The sequence below is a fragment of the Pleurodeles waltl genome, chromosome 6 (genome assembly GCF_031143425.1).
Source record: "Pleurodeles waltl isolate 20211129_DDA chromosome 6, aPleWal1.hap1.20221129, whole genome shotgun sequence".
Taxonomy (NCBI): Eukaryota; Metazoa; Chordata; class Amphibia; order Caudata; family Salamandridae; genus Pleurodeles; species Pleurodeles waltl.
Window position 1 is genome coordinate 558,520,324 of NC_090445.1, and position 23,027 is coordinate 558,543,350.

At 39.7% G+C, this 23,027-nt stretch overlaps 1 protein-coding gene across 1 annotated transcript in view; it reads right to left on the reverse strand.

Annotated features, from left to right (window-relative positions):
* DENND2C (DENN domain containing 2C) overlaps positions 1–23,027 on the reverse strand; it is a 319,873-nt gene that overhangs the window by 24,441 nt on the left and 272,405 nt on the right. Inside the window, exons 13-18 of the mRNA XM_069238733.1 lie at positions 18,879–19,027; positions 16,024–16,201; positions 12,691–12,732; positions 11,461–11,566; positions 9,767–10,003; positions 3,162–3,248 (exon numbers count right to left, since the gene is read on the reverse strand). Coding sequence (XP_069094834.1) covers positions 3,162–3,248; positions 9,767–10,003; positions 11,461–11,566; positions 12,691–12,732; positions 16,024–16,201; positions 18,879–19,027 — 799 coding nt within the window. The remainder of the gene's footprint in view (positions 1–3,161; positions 3,249–9,766; positions 10,004–11,460; positions 11,567–12,690; positions 12,733–16,023; positions 16,202–18,878; positions 19,028–23,027) is intronic.

Consider the following 23,027-nt stretch of genomic DNA (forward strand, 5'->3'; position numbering starts at 1 on the left):
CCAGGGTTGTAGCTTTCACTGAGGCAGCTTCTCTGAGTCTCAATACCCTGCAGTAATTTGGATGTATTGACATCCTTTACAGGGTGAAACAATGTTTGATATTGCAACAATGGCTGTCCACAAAACTAAGCTACTTCATGAGCTTTAAGGCCCAGAAGAGAGGGTTTCAGCCCCTGGGCTTTGCAGCCATTCTGTAGTGCTGTTTGGCCCAGAAGTGGGTGGCTCCTTGCCCTCTGCCTCACACCACCGGGTAATGGCAGCATGGCCCAGGCAACATGTCCCAACCCCTGGAGTTCCCAGCCATGATCCAGTGCTCAGAGGCTGATGGAAGTGGGGCTCTCTTCCCTTGGCCTTGAAGCTGCAGAGTAGAGCTTTGAGGTTAAAGGCTGGCATGAGCCCTGCCATGCTAGTCTGATCTAGCAGGTCTCTCCTCCACCGACACACCTTTCCTCGCCTAATTCACACACATTCTCATATATTTATAATTACAATTACCATGTTACCAATGCTTTGTGTTGCCTGCAGAAGGGCCAAGCATGGATGGATGAGTAGGTTTTCTTAACATCTTTCTGACCCAACGGAAGCCCTTTGTAAGAACTTCCCACAGCCTTTAAACTCTATTTTAGGGCTCTCAAACAAGGTTCACTACAAGCACCCAACCACAACCTGAACTCCAACAGACACTTAAACTACTAGACCAATGGGAAACCTGCCCCAAACCATATTGTGAAGCCAACCAGTATTTCCCATACTGAGTTAATGGTAAAATGCCTGTGGCTATGGCCCAGAGGACTCATCAACTCCTTTGTACAGACCTCAGCGCTAAACCTTTTCCAGCCGTTATTGCTGCCATGTTTCCCATTTCCATGCATAATGTACTGTTACAGTCCAGGTTTTTTCCCAGACATTAAAGAAAAAACCTGGCTCCAGCAGCACATCTTTCATGGACCTAGGAAATGTGCCACGGCTGGCCCCTTAGTGACCATCAACCAACCTCCTAGCCAACCTGTTCTCACCCCAACCCCATTTTTGTTTATTTAAATTTCATTGTGCGTTAGAAAAAAAATGACACCCTATAGCCTTTCCTTTAACATCAGCAAGATTGGCACATAGTCAAATTTACAAAATCCTCTCGCTTTGCACTCAGAGAAAGAAAAACAATCTACATGTTAAAAGAATAAGCAACAATTTGTCAGAATACATCACTTGACATTTTATTTTGGTCTTTGAACGAAATGTACAGGCCTGTTTATTGCTCATTTACCTTTTGAACTCCGGCATTGTAGTTTTGGGGGTACTCCATCTCTATTGACCCCTGCTTTCAGCACCTATGTCTTCTTTGTCTCTTGTATGCTCCTCTTTTGTGCATGTACCTTATCTTCCTTCATTGATTTTGTCTCTTCTACATTCTCTGTCTCCCTCCCAGCAGACTTTTGTTCACGTTTCCTTTCTTCCTCTATGTCTATGCATCCTCTTTCCTCCTATCGCTACTAAGGGCCCATATTCAGCTGTTCAGGTGTTGTTGTTATGCACTTCTCTCCATTATTCCCTTTGCTCTCCTCTCTCAGCCTCTCTCCAACATCTTCTCCATAACCTTTCTCAACTTAACCCATATTGTCTCACGTTTGAAGTCTTCCCATTTCCCCTTCAATGCTATATTTTACTTTCGCTCTGCAATCTCCCATCCACTTATTTCCTTAAAGTTCTCACTTCCTTCACGTCTCTTCCCATACTTTCTGTATTAAGGGCTGAACATATTGTAATGAGCGAAAAAGGTAGGGTAGAGTGCACTGCAGACCCAGATGCCAACACAAACAGCAAATGTGACAAGATAAAAACAATAATTAAAAATCATCTTTATTGCTGTAGCACCCTCCTCATCCCTACTTCCAGCGCATATGGAACTACTCTGGACTGCCTACACAGCAAACACACCCACAGATTCAAAACTCTGCTGCTTTCATGGACTGTGGAAGCAAAATCAGGTATTACTCTCAGTTCTAGGACACAAAGTGATATGCAGTTTTTCCTTATGCAAACTCAGCCCTAAGGCATTGTAGAGCTTTACATGAGCACCAGTTCCATTACAAAAGAATAGATTATTTTTTGGGGGGCATAGGGAAATTACATGATTTGCCCAGAATCACAGGATGTCCAGCAGACACCAGGATTTGTTTCAAAGCAAGGGGAAAGTGTTCCTGGGCTTCAGAGCCATACTTTAGCGCTGTGAAGTCCAGGAGACGGGGCCCCTATCCTGGGTCTCGCAATACGGAATGACTGCATTGGCCAGACCTGAGTAGGGGGCCTGCCCCACACATGAACCTTGCAGCCTGATCAAGTGCTGCAAGATGCAGAAGAGGGGGCCCTTATCCTGAGCCTCACAGCATGGATAATGGTTGTGAGGCCCAGAGAAGGGCCCCACACCTGGTCCTTGCAGCCTGATCTAGCTCCTTGAGGCCCAGGGAATTGGGGGTCACCGTCCCCGAGTCTAGTCTAACCAATTTTCCCAGTTTCAAAAAGCTGCCCAATTCAAGTGGTGTGGCACTTTTCTCATAACCATTGCCCAGCCATGACTTTTCCCTCCTACACTGACCCACACCTACTCACACATTTATGCCCAGCTGATCCTGGAAGGGGCCATTTGTTGTGGGAAAAGCAAAACAAAAAAAAGGCAGGGAAGGCTTCTTTGCACCTTTTTAACAGAGGTGCTGCCCGCCCTTGTGAGGCAAGACAATTTTTTGCTGTCCCACGTCCTCCATCCACTTTTTCCACCCCCCCAACACACACTCACACAAACCCCCTAAGCCCAAGAAATGCCACCATGCCTTTAGACTTGCTAAGTTAAGACACTTCATTTACAACATGCATAATTGCTGTGATATGTTGAATGGGGGACTCAGGAGGAGCAGCTGGGCTGACAGTAAAATGCAGCTTTTCAAATGAGAGCAAGGTCCCATGTTTTCAAGCTGACCGCGGGGCCCTGGCAAACTGCCCACACTGCCCATGCCTGGCGCCGGCCCTGACTTGAAGTGAGTAGATATAAAGGTTATTACATTCTACTGTTGGGAATTTTGTGTTTTCAAGACACACCACGGGATAGCAGGATGTTCTGCCAGAGGAGAGGGTATGACAACAGTGAAACCCTATGATATGACACTTACCTAAGCCTCTTAGAAATTTATTCACGCCACTAGGTTCAGATTCAGGTATGCTCTCCAAATATTCACAGGCTCGCACCTCAAACAGACCTGTTAAAGTTTTATTGGTAAAAACAATAGTTTAGAAAGAGGGAGACCTCCAGTACGCAGCACACATGAATAAAGGGATGACTTCATCAGAGAGATAGAGTAATCAGACTGTAATTCCCATGTTCCCCACAAAATTGTCCATTATATGCAGTTATTTTGTCTTAATGAATCAGCTAGCATCTCTTGTTTTATGCTGCAATGGTGATTCCTTGAAGTCGTTAGGCACATTGGCAAAATGACAATAAGATAATAACACAACAATAGTTTGGAGAAACTGATGATTTGCATCCAGCTTAGCAAGGAAAAAGATACATTTTAATTTCAAGATTCCTGAGGCAATACATGTGTACTCTCACTCACAGAATCCAAGAACAATGTCCTCTGAATATAATTTAGTGAAACTTGTACTGCAGTATTTTTCAGAAGCAGACGTGGAGGGGTTTTGTGAGAGTTTGCTACAAATTAGGTACTGAGAATGAAAATAGTCATGGAAATGTGCAAGTGGTGAGTTTAGGCAGCACTTGAGTAATCCACATTAGTATTTGTTCAAATAAATCATCACACTTTTCTAAACCCAAATGAGTTAAAATAATGCTTAGAAGTATTAACTGCCAAATGAGCAACCCAAGTCATGGTATAATATTTCAAAGGCCCTTGACCCATAACATTGAGCTTCCCATCGAAGTAGTAAACAGATTTGCAACATACTTCTCTTCCCCGTATACCTCAGAACTCAAAGCTACCCCTGCGCAGATTGGTGGATTCCTTGAACCCCTGCATCATTCCTTTATTAATGAGGTTGCACTGTGGAGAAAGTAATGGAGGCCATACCTGCTCTCCCAACCTGCACCTCTACAAGTGAGGATGGGTGCCCTGGGGAGCTTTATAAAACCGGGATCAACCACACCTTACCGGGAAATTAATGCAGCAATGGAGAATCATTCCCTGGGATCCATATCCAATAAAGCTTCCATCACCATTCTACTTATGGATAAAAAGGATCACTTAGACTCCAACAGTTAACGTCCACTCTCCCTCCTCAATGTGGATCTCAAAATAATGGCTAAGATCCTGGTGACCTATTCAGGGGAGGATGATCCCCCAGCTCATTTATGAGCCACATGTGGGATTTGTCCTGCGATGGAGTCTCCGCATTCATCTTCGGATCCCTGTCCACCAAATTGTGGTGCAGAGGGGATGAACTATCACAGATGCTGGTGCTCTTGTTGGACCTGGAAAATACATTCAATAGGGTGGCTTGGCTGTATGTTTTTCAAGTTTTTTTCTGCAAGAGCTCGGGAGACAACTTTATCAGTAAGGCCTTACTACTGTACGACTACCTGATGGCTGAGGTATCCTGTGTAGATTTTCTCTCAGAGTCCCTTAAGATTGGCCGTGGGATGTAATTTATCACTGCTGCTGTTTCACCTTTCCATAGTACCTATAGCCAGGGCCATCTGTATGATGCAGGATGTAGAGGGGGCCCTACAGATGCTGGTGAGATCAAGGCTCTGCTTTACACTTGCTGCAATGCCCATCATACAGGACTACTCTGCCCTCTCGAGCTACAAAGTGAAATGGTCAGAGAGCAAAGCTCCAACCATGACCACAGTCACTATGCATGCCTGTGTTCAGGGCTACAACATAAGATGGGTATCAGAGAGCCCCCGGTATCTAGGGATTCATCTCAATAGGGGACTTTGCGCATGGTGGAGGACAATCTCCTTCCCCTTCCTGAAACATTCTTGAAATGGTCACAACTCAATCTATCACTCTGGCTGAAAGTCAAAACTGTGAAGATGATGGGGGCACTTGCCTCCATGACCTCCTTAACATGCTACCTCTCCGGATATTTAAACACATTCTAGCACAATCTGATTCTGATATCAGATCCTGCATCAGGTGTGGGCTCACGCCCAGGTTTCATGCGTCTCCACTATGGGCTAATACACAGGTGGGCTGACTGAGGCTTTCCCATATGGCCTCCTACAGTCTGGCCTTCCACTTATCCCAGCTGGCAGTGCATTTGATTTGTGGACATGCAGCCCTATTTTGGGGATGCCTGAAGCATGTTCTCCTTGGATTCCCGAATGTGGCATTGCCACTGTACCTCTCTGCAACAATCTGGTAGCATCAAACCCAATTTTGGCAGCAAATACAGTGGCTTGAAAGAAGCCCAAACACTGGCGAGTATGTTCCACTGCTGCACCATAAGGCCCCACTGTGGCATTATGAAGACCTATGTATAGGTAGCCAGCTGTTTTTCTGGGCATCCTGGTACATGTACAGCCTGCAACGGGTGGATCAAATTTTTGACAAGAGCAGAGTTAAATCATTCCCATCTCTCTGGGAAGAATCTGGGCTTCAAGACACAGATTACTGGTGGCATCACCCACTGGCCTATTCTGTCTAATCTACCTGTGGGATGTTTTTTGTGGACTTGCACGTATTACCTTTCCTCCAATACCTGCACACATTGGATCAATACAAGGTTGTGGTACCTGGCATGTATGAGGTCCTCAATAAAATCCTACACTCACTCCCGACCCTCACGGCCACCACATTCATGTGACAGGTTCTACTAAGTAAGGTATACTCTCCCAATAACTGGGCAGCCAATTTTTAGTCCATGACAGGGTCCTTTGCGAGTCTAAGTTAAAAATCTTCTATTTCAAGATACTGAACAACTGGTACTGGTCACCATGGAAGCTTAAACGGGTCAAACTCCAGCATCACAACCTCTGTTGCATGTGCGGCACACAACACTGCAACTTAATCCACATTTTATGGTCCTGTCCATCCCTTTCCACCCATTGGTCACCTGTCGGATGGCCTCAGACAGTGTGGCTCCACTCAAATTATCCCTTCCCCACAGCTGGCCATTCTCCGTGACATTTTAGATTTCCCTAAGGTGTCAGTGCACAAACACAATTGGCTGGCTTCACTGGCAAAGGCCAAAACCTATACTCTTCACTGCTGACAGCAACCCCAACAACCCTCTTGCAATGAAGCTACAGACTTTTGAGGAAGTCTGTGGTCCCTTCCTTGTCAGTAACAAGGTAACCCCTAATTGAGCCCACTCAAAGTTCCCCCTCTGCCTTCCTTCACATTGGTCGGAGCTAAGGGCGAACTGCCCTCGAATGACCTTATTGAACTGGGTTTGAGATCCACTCCATGTTCCCGACTGCACACTTCTAGCCTATTCATATACTAATTTGTCTGGATCTTCCACCTGTAGCCTCTCATCCTACTTGCCTCCCCATCCCTTCCCCACTGTGTTATCTTTCTACACCCCTATAAAGAGACTCAGTACAAAAATTATTTATGTTTCTCCTTTTAGGATTACTTGATCCTATGATGGGAGATCCTTTATGGTCTAACTTGTCCATTTCCAGAGGATTGCTAGAATCTTTCTATTCCTACTTGATTGCTTGTTCCAAACTGACACAGTGTAATTCTAGGAACAATGTCTAAAAATGACCTGGAGTGCAACTTCAAATTGGCATTTCTAATACATGCGTACACACTTACATCACATGACATGCAGCACATAGAATAATAGTTCAAACAATTAACAAAGTAATAGCACAAGTGTAAGACAATGTTTGGAATAAAGACATTGTTTGGTCTGCGGATAAGCTTTCAAATAGGAGACCGTAGTTCAGTGGAAGAGGGGATTGTGTCTTGCAAGTCAAGGCAATAAATACTGAATGGCAGACAATTTGAAGATGTGTTTTTTGTTGAATCTCCATAAGCCAGACGTAGCACCTGATTATCGATTTCAGCGAGGGAGCATGAGATGAATGCTGGTGAATTTTACTTTGATGAGGGGGATGAAGGAAGGGAAATTTTAAAGAGTAGAGACATAAATTATACATTTCACTGAATAGGGCGTTTAGAGCTAATTAACTTTATTGAGTGAGATGGTGCTGAAGGCCAACTATCTTCAGTGACTCCTTAGGCTTGTGATAGTGAATTTCAAAGACTGGGAAGGCCCATAGTGATGGTGAATCTCAGAAAAAGGTTATATAATAGGTGAATACTAGTAAGATTCAGCTAATTAAGAAAGGGTGATTAACCGGACTTTGCATGATCTGACTATAAAAGCTCTTGATTATTTAAAGTAATTTTTAAAAGGTTAATTGATATTGTATTACTTCATTAGAGGCATGGCAACATAACAATGAAGTGATATGAGAAACTGAATATAGAAGGCTGTTCCTTTTGAAACATTTGATATGAGTATTTATTGACATTGCGATCATCAGAGATAAGGAGGAGATTTATTCAGCATAAAGAAGGTCATTAGTGATGTAAACGAACTGATATCAAAACACAGAGCTAGTGATTGTTGCCCTGTATTTTGTTTGTTCATTATCCCATTGTACTGTACTGGTCAAACAACTTATGAATAGAGAAGAAGCTGACAGGATCTACTGCTACTTATTTATTTATTTATTATTTACATACATTATTTCTTCTTCTATTGAAGCTTACTACTGCCAACCCCCCTTGGCTATAATTTACCAACATCCAAGCATTGTTTTATGCTCTTGCAATATTGTTTTTAGATCAGATGTTAGCGGGCTGCAAAGAATCCTCAGTATTCTCCTTGGATAAGCGCAGGAAAATTTATTAGAACTCAAAACTGACTTTTGGTGTCTCGAAAGATAGAGGCTCCAGGTGAAAATTAGAGTAAAAATTAGAGTAATATGCAGAATATAGATATTTAGACATAACATTTGACAAGAAGATGACATGGAACCCCTTTGTGAAAATGCGGCCTCTCAATGGCTTCTTAAAGTTTGACGTTAAGTATGAAAGAGGATCATTGCCATCTGAACTTACTCAACAAAAGTTATCCTTGTAGCAATCTATGGCTGCCAACTATGATCTCCAAATGTTCTGTATGTGAGAAAACATGGAAGCTTACACTTGGCTGAGCATTTTGGGGTTGCATCAAGGAACCTATATAAAGGTCATTTGATTGGAGTTGGCTATGACGTCCATTACAACAGTTATAATTCAAATTGTCATTAGGTGCTATGCTACATTTTATTATATCACAGGCAAGATGAGTCGAAGTTTGGGGGAGGTGAATACTTGATGACCTGAAAAAGAATAACTTGAAAACATATGGTTCATATGTAAGGTCTTAATGGCTGGAAATTGTAAAATTAAGAGTGCCAGAACTGTATTTATGTTGTCATGATGTAGTTAAAATCATGGTTTACGCAAACTGATTACAGATCTGCATTTCGGAAATCTTTGTTTAATTATGGCACTGTGTAGGTCATTCGCTTGCCATGTATGACTGCTTTCTACTTATATAACTTGTGCAGTTGATATTTAAGCTTGTATCCCATTTGGAATGAATAGAAGGTGGTACCATATTGCTATAAATAATCAGGTATGTTGCCATTGGTCAAATGAGATAGAATCACTAACACATTACATTTTTTTTAAATGGCTTGGAGCAATAAATACACCATGCTTATTAGGTCTTGTAAATATAGAGGAAGAAGAACTGATGAATTTCTTTATGAACCTCAACTGATAGATTTCTTTATGAACCCAAACACCAAAGTATATTTAAGTCTGTTCAACTTTATCAAATCTTAAAACCTTTGTTACGGCGTATTAGTTAACAGCGTGTAATCCTAACAGTTTGCTTTGTTATAAATAGAAATAAATATACGTACAAAATGTTTTTTTCAGATTTTTCGTAGCACCCTTTATTAAAAAATACATCACACTTAGCTCTGTGTGGCAGATCTGATCAATTTATTTCAATCTACTACATTGTAGTATTATATATTTTCAGCCATCAAATAACCTGAAGCTATTCACTTCACCCACAGAGTTACGACAAAGAAGAGCATGACCAGATGATCAGAGCCTCACTGAATGAGTGGTGGTCCATATATGAAAAAAATTGGATTCCATATAACTAAGGCCACCGGAATTATGAGGCAGAAGAGGCCCGAACTATAGGGCAGGCTTGACTAAACTATGAGGCAAGAAAAAGCACATGGTAACACTGTCTGTGAAAATATTTAATTTGGCTAGCACTGATTTAACACTCAATAAGCACCTGAAAGATGACAAGTCAACCTTTACAAAGGAAGGTCCATGTGTTGCCATGTTTTTTATACATTTTTGAGCCCTTTAAGGTGGAAACAATTATTGTGGTAAAATCTGCAAATTTTGCAGTAGATTATGTATTATGGGCCACATGTGGCAATCTATAATTATGAGAAAAATGCAGTGGCTGCAGAATAGCATAATTCCAGTGGCTCTGTGAATAACCTGAATTCCCTCAGTGAAATCTTAGTTCTCTTAGAGGTAAGTAATATGGTGTTCTTCTGTCCAATCTGGCAGCCATGTTCACAATTGCATTTTTCCATTGGTTTAGTCTCAGTGTTAACAGTGACCAAAAGCACTAACATACACATAACGTATTTGAAATATTCAGGCCTCATTTCTATATTGATATTTGTGACAGTAAAATGACTTACCTTTAACTACACTTTTACGAAGCTCCCGGTCCTGGGTGAACCCCGCAAACATCTGAGTTTCCATGAACATATCTAAGAACTGGCGCACACTGCGGGATGTGTGGGATTTGCGAAATGAGTCTCGCTGGAAGATCCTCTCTCCTTTCTCATTGACATACATGTGCAAAGAGTAATGCCCAACAATCTCCACGAAGAAGCGAACAAATGCTTCAGAAACCAGGGAATTCAGAGTTACATCTTGTTGAGAAGGGAAAAATAAATATTGAAAATGCTACACTTTAATGATATTCCATTATACAAATCTGATTATTTGCAGGTTATCAACAGATTGTTTCATCTTTATGTTAAACTGTACTTACACAAAGACCTACCAACTTCCCATTAAAAAAAGAGAAATTATCTTCATAATAGAAAATGGAAACATCTCTATAGTGACACATTTGAATGAAAGGTAGGAGAAAAATAATTACATTTTTATCAACATGTCCTCAAACTACTTTTATATCTAAAATGCTGTGGGCATGATGGGCAAAAAGAAATGGTATGGAATGTAGACAGGGGCATTGCTAGTGGAAGATCTGACTTCAAGTATTCTGACAATCACTTTTTTGGTTTTCTAGGTGAGACACAATACATGTGATGTGCGAGTCCAGATGTCAACCCTGTGCTCACTGTGCCACGTGACTTAAGCTGCACTTTAAAGATACAGCTCAAAAAGGCTGATACTGTTCTTGAGTTCCTCATGTGGGGGAGACTTGATTTGTCACTATGAGTTAGACTGTTCCTTTTAGAGCAGGAAAGCATATGATTTGCACATGGTTGGTCCCAGTCTGGAGTAACATGATGGGCGTAAACATTTATGGACAAGAATGGTAGAAATTTACTCAAGCATACCTTCCCTTACTTTTTAGTTTATCGTTGTGGACTCTTTCAACATTTACAGACATGCTACAAAAGATGTTTTAATGACTCAAACATATTTGTACAGTACTTTAATAAACCTTTTGCAACAGGTTCCTAACAATTGTGCCTAAAGTATTATCAAGGTGTCCTAATATTTGTAAAACAATTATGTTTATAATTAATGAGTGCAAGTTTTAAGGATTTACATTTTGAATAACTCAGAAGAATTACAATGTAATTGGGACGTCTGCCATTTAGCTCACTGTAGGCTTTGGCAGGTTTACTGTCTGCTTGTCCTTTGTTGCAATGCTGAATGGGATGAAGGATTACTATCCAACGGCAGCAATATCTTCATGGAATTGGCATACATATACATTTTAAAATCTGTCTTTACCAATGCTTTGGCTAAGGTGCTCACACAGATATTAAAAAGGTGGGGGAAAGGATGAAAGTTAGGGCCCGTGGCAATACAACAAGTGATCAATGCCAAATGGTGCACTGTTGTTACCACTGGCATCAGGCTTAAGTGGCCACTTGTGATGAGGGCTTAGGTGTGATTTTAAAACCATTCATAAAAAATATAAAACTGAAGTGTAGGTTAGCCTGGAGAATATTTCATATTGCTATGTGGAAAAAATTAAAATGCAAGAATTTCATTTCAGTATTGATCCATATACATGATCTTTAATTTAATTCCTTTGAAAGTGTGCAAAGATAGGTTGCTTTTAATTATGACCAACTATTCAACTTCATTGGCATTTTACATTTTGTGTATGTACAGTATAAATTACCTTCTGAAAAGTGTTGCTCATGGAACAAGATGTCATTTCGTTGTTCCAGAATTTGCACCAGTGCTGCCTGGAGTTTGTGTGGTAAAATGCTATCCTCGTCTGATATCTGTAAAGTAAATGAAAAGAAACATCACTTAACATGCCTTATTTTTTCATTTCCTCTAGTGCATTTTTTTCACATATGCCTTCTTTGTTGGAACACGTCTCCTCTTCTCAAAAATGTAATGCCCATGATAGTTTTGGGATTAGTTTCTGACTCTACCTGCTTCTAACTTCTGAGATAGTCTGTTTCACATAACACTCCTGTGCAATGGAGCACCATTTATTAAGTTGTTTGTCGAAACAGAAAAGGAAAACATAAGGATAGTGTGGAGTTCAAGTAAGAATAGGATGAAATGCACACGCTTTATGGTTCTCCTTAATTAGCCAGTAAATCTGAAATAGGTAACAGAGTGTTGCTTGAAGTCACATGACTGGTTTGATATCTCGTATGATGTTACTTATGTTTGGTAATGGCAACAGTGGCTTCATGGCTATGTATCTTATAACCTCATCTGTGATGCCATATATTTTGTTACCATTGTTGGGTTTGGGAAGAAGGAAATTTACAGTGACACGCTTAACATTGTTTTCCTCGTCTTCGTTTTTTTTCTTTTTTACAAAATGAATGTAAGACCTGCGTGTGTTTCTAGTTTCTTATTTTAGTTATCATTTGTATTTTATTTCAGTTGTTTATTAGGAGTGGACTGAGATTTAAATAGATAGGAATTTGTAAAGTAATTCTGCTACTCTGAATCATGGTGTCCTGGCACTAGAAAGGAACAGTTAACTGTAAATAAAAGGTTAGAACTATCACATTCTGTGAGGGGTGCATGATTAGTGCATTGTTCTTAATGGCCTCTGGAGTCAGAGGTGTCAGTGTGTTGTAAACGGGGGGGAAGGCAAAAACCTTTTTGCATCGAAGTGAGAAGTGCTCCTAAAATCGTTACAGGCTAGGACTGGGGGTAAGAGGGAGATGTTCTCTAGGCCTTTATCTGGATGCCTATCAAAGTGATGACAGATTGCACTTGAGGCTTCACTGTAAATGCAGTTGCATGACAAACGTATGGTTTCACTAAAGCAAAATTCTGAGCTGAACATGTCCCCTAAATCATATGGGAACATGGACACATCCAAAAGTTGTTACATTGAATAGTACTATGAAAGTCACTTACTAATTATTTTACTCACCTGTTGCCGGAAATTATTTCCACAAAGATCAACAATTAACACCTAGTGAACAGAAATAAATGATGGAAATTAGCCACTACCACTGAATATAATAATACACGTACTTAAGGAGAAAGATAATACGACAAATGATATTCATAACGTGTAGGGATAAGAACAACTGTGAACCCAACATGCAATAATTAATGTGCAGTTGATTTACAGCTGAGCCACCCAATAAGGAATGTGCTTGGAACCGGTCATATCTGTAAATGAAAGCCAGGAAGGACATATATGTAAATAGTGAGTAGACTGAGGAGTAGGAATAGTCAGCAAAAATGAGGAGGGAATGATGTTTATTCAAAGCTAATGAATGCTCTATACCAAAGGACCTCATCTATCACGATGTAAAAGACAGTGACTGTCCAAAGAATAACCCATCAGATGGGTAAAGGTAAATGTATGTAAGCTATAGCATTATTAGGGCACCACTACCCCAGGCGCGTTCCAAAAAATGTTATGGAGTAAGGGGACATAATATGCAGCCGTAATAGGTATCTGAATCAAATACAATGTGCTGACCCTAGAGGATACATTATTGGTGCATCCGCAATATTAAGCATGTTAATAAAGTGCCATGTTGAGGGAGGAAGAAAACATTACACAATTAAATACATTTTACTTTTCCCAAAAATACGTTATTACTAACCATATATATCTTCATGGAAAATGGCTAAACTAAATCAATGTTTCCTGGGCAATGTCAAACCACTGTAACAGATTTTCACTATTTCAGTATACTAGCTCATTCAGTGGTATAAATCACACTGACAAATACTCAGTAAAACTGAACAAAGTGACTGCTATAGCTGACAAGTGAGCAAGGATAAATTACTAGGTGCAACAGAGTTAACCGAACATGGAGATCCCAGAAGAAAGACATTACTTAGGTATGAGTAAAGAAGGAAGGACAAAGACATGATATTGTACAGTACACAGGAGTGACTTCAGACATCAGACAAAGTGAAGAACAGGTCTGGAAAGGGAAGAGGTCTCTAAGTGAAAATGTAGTTTGGCACATTGAATGCTTGTGTTTTGCTAGGAAAGATGAACCTGAATTATATACAAGCTAGATGTATGGATTGGAATAAAACATCTAAATAATTTAAGATTATGCTTCGGTAGGAGATATTACCTTGATGTATCCTTAAAACAATGGAAGACATGATGGCTCAACTGGAATCACATTTATCCATAAAGATAACAATCATGACCTTGTGGTGGTAATGAAAACGAAGGCTGGACATGTCAGACTCTTGAACAAAGGTGAACTGTTTGTACAGAAAACTGTCATATATCCTTCAGATGCCAGTTAGGGCTGACACAAAGTAAGCCACATGTGAACCTGGTTTGACAAGTTATGGCCCATGACCCACCCTTATCTGATTTCCAGAGGTATCAGTCTGCTAGAATTTGTCATAAAGCAGATCACATCAGTCTAAGAGTCTGGCACACCTTACAATAAGAGCAACTGTGAGAAATGGGGTTACTCGTACGAGGGAGTGAAACCTACTCAAGCAGCAACCACAATCCTTGTCAGGGTGACGTACGCCCAAGCAAAGCCCAAATTACAAATTAACCTGTGTTTAACCCTCTTGTAGCTTGGTCAGGCTTAACTTAGAGGCCATGTGCAAAGTATTTATGCAGCATTCTGACAGTAGTTAAGTGAAAACACAACACAAGAAAAATAAAGCCCCTATTTAGAAAAACAGAGCAAGATGTAATAAATAAAGTAAGACCAAAACAACAAAAATCCAATCAGTAGAACGGGAGATATGCAATTTTAAAAATGCAATTGAAAATAGCACCTGAAAATAGCACCAAAAAGCCCAAAGCTGTGACCGGAAAAAGTCACAAGTTCAGGCTGACCGTGATGGAGTGCAAGGAGGATACAGGGATCAGGTTAGTCCCTCTGAAAAATTACCTTTTCAGTCCACTGCTAAGAGCCCCATTTGTATTTAGGGGAGACCGTGAGGAGCACAGAAGCATTGCAGATGGTCATCACTCTAGTACAAAAATTCTGTTGTTGTCATAAACAGATGGGCCAGAGATTCACAGTGGTGTTGCCTGTGAGCGGTTGATGCTGTAGCGCAGAGTCAGAAAAACAGGACTTTGCACTGACAGCCAGTGTGGGTGACACTGTTTGGTGCCAAGGGACCTGTTCACTGGTTGTGAAGAGCCCAATAATTTCAATTCAGCTCCACTGAGGACACACCAAGGGTCCAGGACCCGAGGGGCACCAGTAGTGGGATCAGGAGCTTACTCCAGCTGTATCTGGGTTTGGGTTCAGGTGGTTGGAAGCCAATTATGACCCTGTGGGTCTGAACAGGAGGCCAGCAGACTATCCCTTGGAGTACCTCTGGGAGTCCTGGGTTCAGGTTAATTTGCCAGGTCAAAATGGCAGTTAAAACCACATAGAGGCTGCAATGCAGGCCTGAGACATGTTCAAATGGCTACATACATGGGTGGCAAAATCAGTGCAACAGATCCACTAGTAGCAATTAATTTACAGATTCTGGGCACATGTAGTGCCACTTTACTAGGGACTTACAAGGGAATTAAATATGCCAATTGAGTACAAGACAATTCTACCAGGTTTTAAGGTGAGAGCACAAGCACTATAGCAGTGGTTAGCAGTGGTAAAGTGTGCAGAGTTCTAAACAAAGGCAGCAAAACAGGAGGGTTGAATGCAAAAATGTAGGGGGGGAAACATGCTAAGGACACTAGGCCTAACAGCAACATACAAAAACATTTTTAATTATCCTATTTTGTACGCATATTTTTATAAGGAACAAACATAACCATACTACTGGACTTTGAAAACATCAATAATAAAAATAGGAACAGAATTGTATAGGGAGGCAACCTAGATATTGGACAGAGTACTGAACAGGTGTACTAGTGGAGCATTTGGTACAACTTCCTTGGAAGCACATGCTGTGATCCTTCTCATCACAAGTTGAATTTATTCGTTTTAATGTTATTTATATGCTTTGTGTAAATATCTACATGCATGCCATCAGGATGTTTCACAGTGCTGTAAGTGCTTTTACATAATATAAATAGCATTGGGGGGGGGGTATGGCATAACATTCACATGGAATTTGGGCCTGGCTATTCAGTAAGAAGTCATGTCATTAGAAAGATGTGAAACAAGTGATCTCAAATAGACCCAGGAGCCACATCTAATCCATTATGCAGTTTAACAAGTTCAATATTCTCAAGTCAGGAACATTTTTAAGACATTTTATCAACTACCACTTGCATTCATGAAGGTAGAAATGTAATTCTCACCTCTTCAACGGGCAGATCATCAAGAAGAGTTAAAGAGCACGATAGTATTCCAATGAGAAAGGGTGTGGGTGAGCAAACAATGTCTATCATGGATGCTGGTAGGACAGGGATGTAGGTGTGCTGCCAGGTGAATGGGTAAAGCATTGCGACTACAGCATGACCACATTTTGACAAGGTGCTGGAAAAACAGAGTACAAAATTAAACATACAGTAAACAGATGTACTAACCCAATTATTTTAATTATATTTATTGCTGTGGTTCACAAAGCCATAAAAAGGAAGCAAAATCAAAAACACTCTGAAGAAACACAAACTTTATCAAACATAGAATATACTTGGAGACTTCACGTTAGTCTTAAAAACCCTGATATAAAAGTGGTAGCTGCTGTTTGTACAGGTCATTGCACTTGCTGGTAACACTATATTATTTTGTCAAATTTTGGAGTTTCTTATATGGTCTTCAGAAAGTTAATGCTTTAAAAGACAGATTTCTTCCCAATACGTTGGCACTGAGCTATTATTGTGACATTACTAGGTGTTACTGTTAATCACAGGTAAATCAATGTGCGGTATCCTCCTATATGACCTATTGTGCTAATATGTAAACAATCAGAAGGCCTGAAAATGTGATGGGGCACAGCGTCATTAACCCATATTTTTCACTCAAACTTTCACATGAGAGCACATTCCCCACAAAGAGGCTGCACTCCCTCTCCAAAGGTACATACCCTCTGTCTTAACTTTCTAATCCTATGTGGACCAACCAACACCAGAGTATACATAGATGATTTGGTCTCTTCCCAGGTATATCTGCACATTTGGAATTAGAGAATCTGGCACAATTCTGTGTGCAAAATGGGTCTATAGAACCGTATTTTGGATGCAGACATGTTATGTAATAGGCCAGATTTCTGATCAAGTATTCATCTTTTTCGTTTTAATAAATCAATATTTTTAAGCAAGTTTACATTGAGAGTTTACAGTTTAGTATACGATTAATATATAATCTTCTCTTTCACTCCATTTCACAATCAACAGGCACATGCCACTCACAATCAGACAGTAGTTCTCTAGGCATAGTTCCTTGTGTTCTCCCAAAGGTTTCAAAGTGCACTCAACAGGTTTTCATATTTTTCCAGTAGGACCCCTTTTTGGGATTACTTTACAAAATTATAGCCTCATATTTGTGAATGACTGGCAGTCACAAGGAGGGCCAGGCATCGAGCACCACTGATGTGCTTCCATGTGTTGGCTCTCATGACTGTCTTGGGCATGTTCATGGGGGCGTGATGTCTCCAGACTCATGCCACCAAATCCTTAAAGGACAAATGCATGTAAATGTTTAAATATACTTTCCTAGCTCTAGGTTATTTATTTGAGAAAAGTGCATGAGTAAAATGTGCTGCTTTCATGATCTACACTTTGATATACAGCAAACAACTTAGAAAATCAAACTTTACTTTAATGAAACCCACTAAAGCCAGTGTTCAATGTTCTTTCCTACATTATAAATACCTCACAAAGTATTTGTAAATGCATACTATTTAATACCAACTCATATAAGCCAGGTGGCCACAGGGATAGCAGGTATTCCATACTTAACAACATTTGTACGGCACTACATTTAAGCACCTGCACTTGTCAAAAATCTCATGCGATTAGCCACCAACAAATCCTGTAAACCATACCCTTAAAAGGTAGAGACAAACAAGTGTTGTGTGTAAACCCTGCTAAGGGGAAAAACAGACACCTACATTTAAGAGAATGCAGAAAGTTCAGCCAGGAAATGCAGTCTCTCAACCATCTTCAGTCTCTGGCTAGTACAGTATTATGCAAGATTTTTATTATATTATACACTGGAGCTGGTACAACTTCAAATGTCATCCCAGTGTTCTAAAAGTTGTATACTGTACTGAAAGTCAGTAGGCGGTTAATATATGTTACTTATGATTGCCTAGGACTAGATGGCATTTGATGCTCTGTTTGTCAACATATAAGAGGGAAGTGGAATTTACTTGGATCTAGACTTGTGTGGCTTTTGTGAGTTGTGAGCATGATCCTGGCAATAAGACAAGCAGGTTGGAAAATCTGATCTTTGTTCTTTAGGTGCAAGGTTTTTGATTGTCAGAGATAGCTCTTAATATGAGATTCATTTGAGATTAACTACAGAAGGATAATAAAATTAATCAGTGTGCTGTCTCAATTTACAAATGTTGAGATCAACACTATTAAATATATTTGCTGGGTAGGAAAACTTGGTAAGGGTATAACAGGTCAGAAAGCCACCTTGGTTAAGCTATCCAAAACACTGACCAGCACTGTATAGGCATTGAGGTGTGGTGCATCCTTTACTCCTGTATTCTCATAGTATGAAATTGAAATATGGTACACTTTTTCTGGAAAAGAAAAACTTTTGCCGGCAATGTGTATCATTTTTCTATTACCTACTTAAGAACACAGATAATCTTTTTCTAGTCTCTTAATGAAACTAAAACCAATATAAGGTTCAACAGGACCAAAACACTGCACTTGATAGACATCATAAGACTGAAGTGTCTTACAAAGAAAAAATATTCAAATGTGCCCTTACTAAGGAATAGGAGTATTGCCATCATTGAATGAATACAGTAACCTTACCCTGCCATCCTGTCAATAATCCTGATATGATGGAAAATAATATTATATACTTCCTGATGAAGTTACATTGGATACAATGTGATAGAGTGTTATAGAGAACTCTGTAAGAGTATTAGGTTGCCTAACAATTTAAATATGAAACTATAAGTTTTAAACAATGATCTAATGGTTTAAACACAATTAGATAACTAAAGATACCAATTTTTCTCATTCCTTACCTGAGATTATCTGCAACAAATATTACCCTTCTTTCCAACAGGAGGGATGCAAATACTCCGACGAGATGGCATACACTTAGACATTTGAACAAACATTCAAAATCTACATGTTCAAGACGGGAATCAGTTGGTCTGCATAGTTCTATCACCTGCATGGTAGAGTAAGGTGAGACATGTGTAATTTATAAAGCAGTTTATATCTGCCATCATGAAAATAATATTTCTACAAACCATTTAATTCTGATATTTATTCAACCATTATTTTGCTTCTTTCAGAGCATACGCAAATTGCTGTATGGACACGAAGAGTGTCACCAAGTCACAACAGATACTTCCCTTGAAGGAGGCATAAATATATCTGATCATATGAAAATTGTTTCCGTACTTTTTTAAAAGTTATTTTCTTTCTACATTTTACATTTTCTTACAGAGCTTTTAAGCTTGCCCATAATAAAATGCTAATTAATCTTGCTAAACAAACTATTCAGACAAACATCTGGCTCTTTGACATTATAATTTTCACTAATGATTATGCAAATGTTAAGTCTTCATAAAAGCAACTAAGGAATTAGAAAATGCACTAAGTTTGGAAAAGGCTATTTAAACTTTATATGGAACACATAAACTATGTTATCACTTTAAAGACTATTTCAGTCAAGTGTTCAAAAAGCCTAAATCAACTATCTGCACATTTTATTGTAAAACTAATGGATGTGAGTCTGAGAAATTAGCAGTTAAAATACTTTCTTTTTCATGGTTCTTATGTCCAATTTTGATCTCTCGCAGCCTTTGCCTACACACAACATAGGCCTACATTTGGTTACTTCACTTCAGCAGTAACTAATACTAAATATTTATTCTGGCATATTTTATTTGTAAATCCCCCATGATTTATGTGATTAACAAACTTTCTAATCATCTTATTTTACTTATTGGACATGACCTCTTTTGCTGCCTCTTATTGCCTTTAATAATGTAGGCGATGGCTATAAAATTAGGAAACATTTATTCTCATGGGTTAGACCAATTGAAGGTATTTCTTTCTGGGAAATATGTTTCATTCATGATGCTGAGCTAACTGTCAATCTTACATGGCAGGCCAGATCCAAATTCAATAACACACTTAGGGGCACATTACGACCCCCACGGAAAAAAAAAGCCTACCGCCGTGGAGACAGCTGCCAAAAGACCGTTGCCGTGGATACCAGCACTATTATGACCACAGCCGTATTTCCACCAGAAGGACGGCGGAAATCTGGCTGTGGCCATGCCCACGGATGGCGGTAAGGTGGTGCTGCTGCCAGCAGCAGCACCACACCAGTAGACCGCCGCAGACCGTATCATGACCCATGTCCCGTCTCCTGCCAGAGGACCGCCTGACAACAGGTGAGTCGGGTGCTCTGACAGGGGAGGAAGGGTGGGGGGTTGTGTGTGTGTGGGGGGGTGTGTATGTCTCTGCGTGCGTGTATGCGGATGTGTGCTGCATGTTGTATGTGTGTGCATGTATGGATGTGTGGGTGCATGTATGTTGTGTTGTGTGAATGTGTGTGTGCTTGTATGTATGTCAGTGTGTGTGGATGTGTGTGTGAATGGATGTGTGCATGCGTGGATGAATGTGGGAATGAGTGTGTGTGTTCGTGTGTGAATGAAGGTGCGTGTATGTAGTGGGGATCTGGAGAGGAATGTGGGGTGAGGGAGGGCCTGGTGAGGGAAGGGGGCGGGGAAGACCCCTATCAGTGACAGGGAAGGGATTCTCTGTCACTGATAGTGCCTACCACCATGGTTTTTGTGGTGGTAAGGTTGCCACGAAAACCATGGCAGTAGGCGGGGTCATAATCCCACAGGGGGGCAGGTGATGCCTGCCGGGTTGGAGACTGAAGTCTCCAGCCCGACGGTCATTACCGCCTTAGCAGTCGGTGTGGCACACTGGCGGTTTGGCTTTTTTCAGCACAAATTCGGTCAACGTGAATGTCTAGGGTACGTATCTCTAGTTTATGGGTACTGCATGTAAATGTGTTAAAATAACTTTTCTCCTAGACCCTTTTTTCTCCAACCCCTCCAAAGAAACCACTGTCAAAGTACAGCAATGCATATTAAAATGTATCTAACCTGGTTCTTAGCAAATCTCTCCTCGAAGGAGGCTACCTGTCCAGCAAACATTTACAAATAGTATAAGTCATCTCCAATGAGGCAATCCATGCACTTTCTTTATAATAGACGTTTTTAATCTGTTCAGAAATGTGCCAATATTAAACTGGAGAGGTTTGTAAGACCTTTGAAGCTTGTCAGTCATTTCTTCAGCAATGGTACGTGGGAAGTAGCTTCCACTCAGAATAAACAACACAGGCAAATCTAGTAGGTTTAGATTTAGTTTAGTAATAGTTCTTGCTTCCGGTTTTATGGTATTTATATTTTTAACATTTCTGTCTGTATTTATTCATACTTATTTATTAGCAATTGTAATGGTACTTCGCCATATTTCTTTTGTGTTTTAGAATAAACAGAGTCATAAAATCATATAGTTTCACATTTATTTAACTGGTAACCATGCGCTCATACGTTCATGCCTGTTGGGTTTTAGAAAATTAAGCAGCCAAATATGAAAAAAAAAACACAGACCAGTAAATATTAACATTATATACAGATTTATGTTAACATATGTATGTATTTAAGGGAATCTGATCCCGTTATAAAAACCCCATGGTGTCTATCAACTAGGCAGTAAGTCTGGAATTCATGTAGGACAGCAAGGAGAGTCACTCACAAGAAGCACACTTTTCTGTAATTTTCCACTTTTCAAAATAAATACAGACAGGAAATAGATTGTTTTCTGTCTCTATTTATCAGTAAAAATTGAAAACTGGGAGCTTTAATAATAATCAAACAAAGTTTATTAGACCAAAAAAGTCAATTTTAACATAATGTAACAATAAACAGAAATTCACATTTTATTAATATAGCAGAAAAAGTATTTTACAAATATGATGCAGTGACAAAGCATCATTTAAAACAAATAAATAGTCAATAGATGCGCTGACTGTCCTTGTAGCATTTTCTTTAAATAACAGTCACAAATAATTTCATGGAAATATTAGATACCTTGAGCAAATGCAGGTGCTTTAATTTCTTCTGTCCTTTAATCGAACTGTCACATTGTTTAAACACATTTAATTTGCCTGTGTACAATACTTAATTAAAAAAGTAATAAAAAATGTAAACGCATAAGCATTCTAAGATCTGCCCACATGTAGGGTCAGAAGTTGTTTTCAAGTATTGTGATGTTGTTAAAATAGTCAGGCTCCTTACTTGCATAAGGGGCCAACTGAAGTGATTTTACATCAACATCTGGTACACCTTTGGGAATTAACTTCAAAAGTACTCTCAACCTAATGTAGCTACTCAATTTCTAAATAGAAGAATAAAGAATAAGTTAATTTGAATTTCAGCATTTACAATAAGTGTTTAGAAGCCTATTTCCACGGATAAAGCTTAAACAAAAACAGGGGAGCAAGCTGAATGTTGTTTCCATATAAACCTACTGGAATTATAGTATGTCTGCAAAATTGTCTCTGGGCAGCCCTATAAAATACTCAGGATTATTTTTACTTTATAGGCTCTCAAACAAACATGTAGTCAATGAGTATACCAAAACAGTGTGTTAACTCTTATGAGACCACTAACCGTAATATTTACAAATTAACTCCAATAAATTTACATTCTTGTACTCTCTTCAGTTTCACACCCCCAAGGTAAATTACTATGTGATTCTGAGCTTCCAAATATGACAGCTTATGTTTTCTGCAAATTAGTCTTCAGTTTATTAATGTTTATTAATGTTAGAAAAGTCTGATAATAGATCCAGTTTACATGGTAAGCTGATTTTGGTCCTATCAAGGATAACTGCATCATTAGCTTACAACAGGACACTTAGGGGAGTCTTTTCTTCCTTTGGTGGACAGCTATGTCTTTTAATTAGACCCACTGGTGACAGGAACACCACAAGGTGCATGACATGTGATCAGAGTAGGAAAAGGTTCATCATAGGATCCAACCAAGGTGGAGGGACATAGATATGAGGTATAGCTATGGTTCCTTGCACTCAGTTATCCAGAACATTTATATTTTGAAAGCTGATTTCATACATTTAAT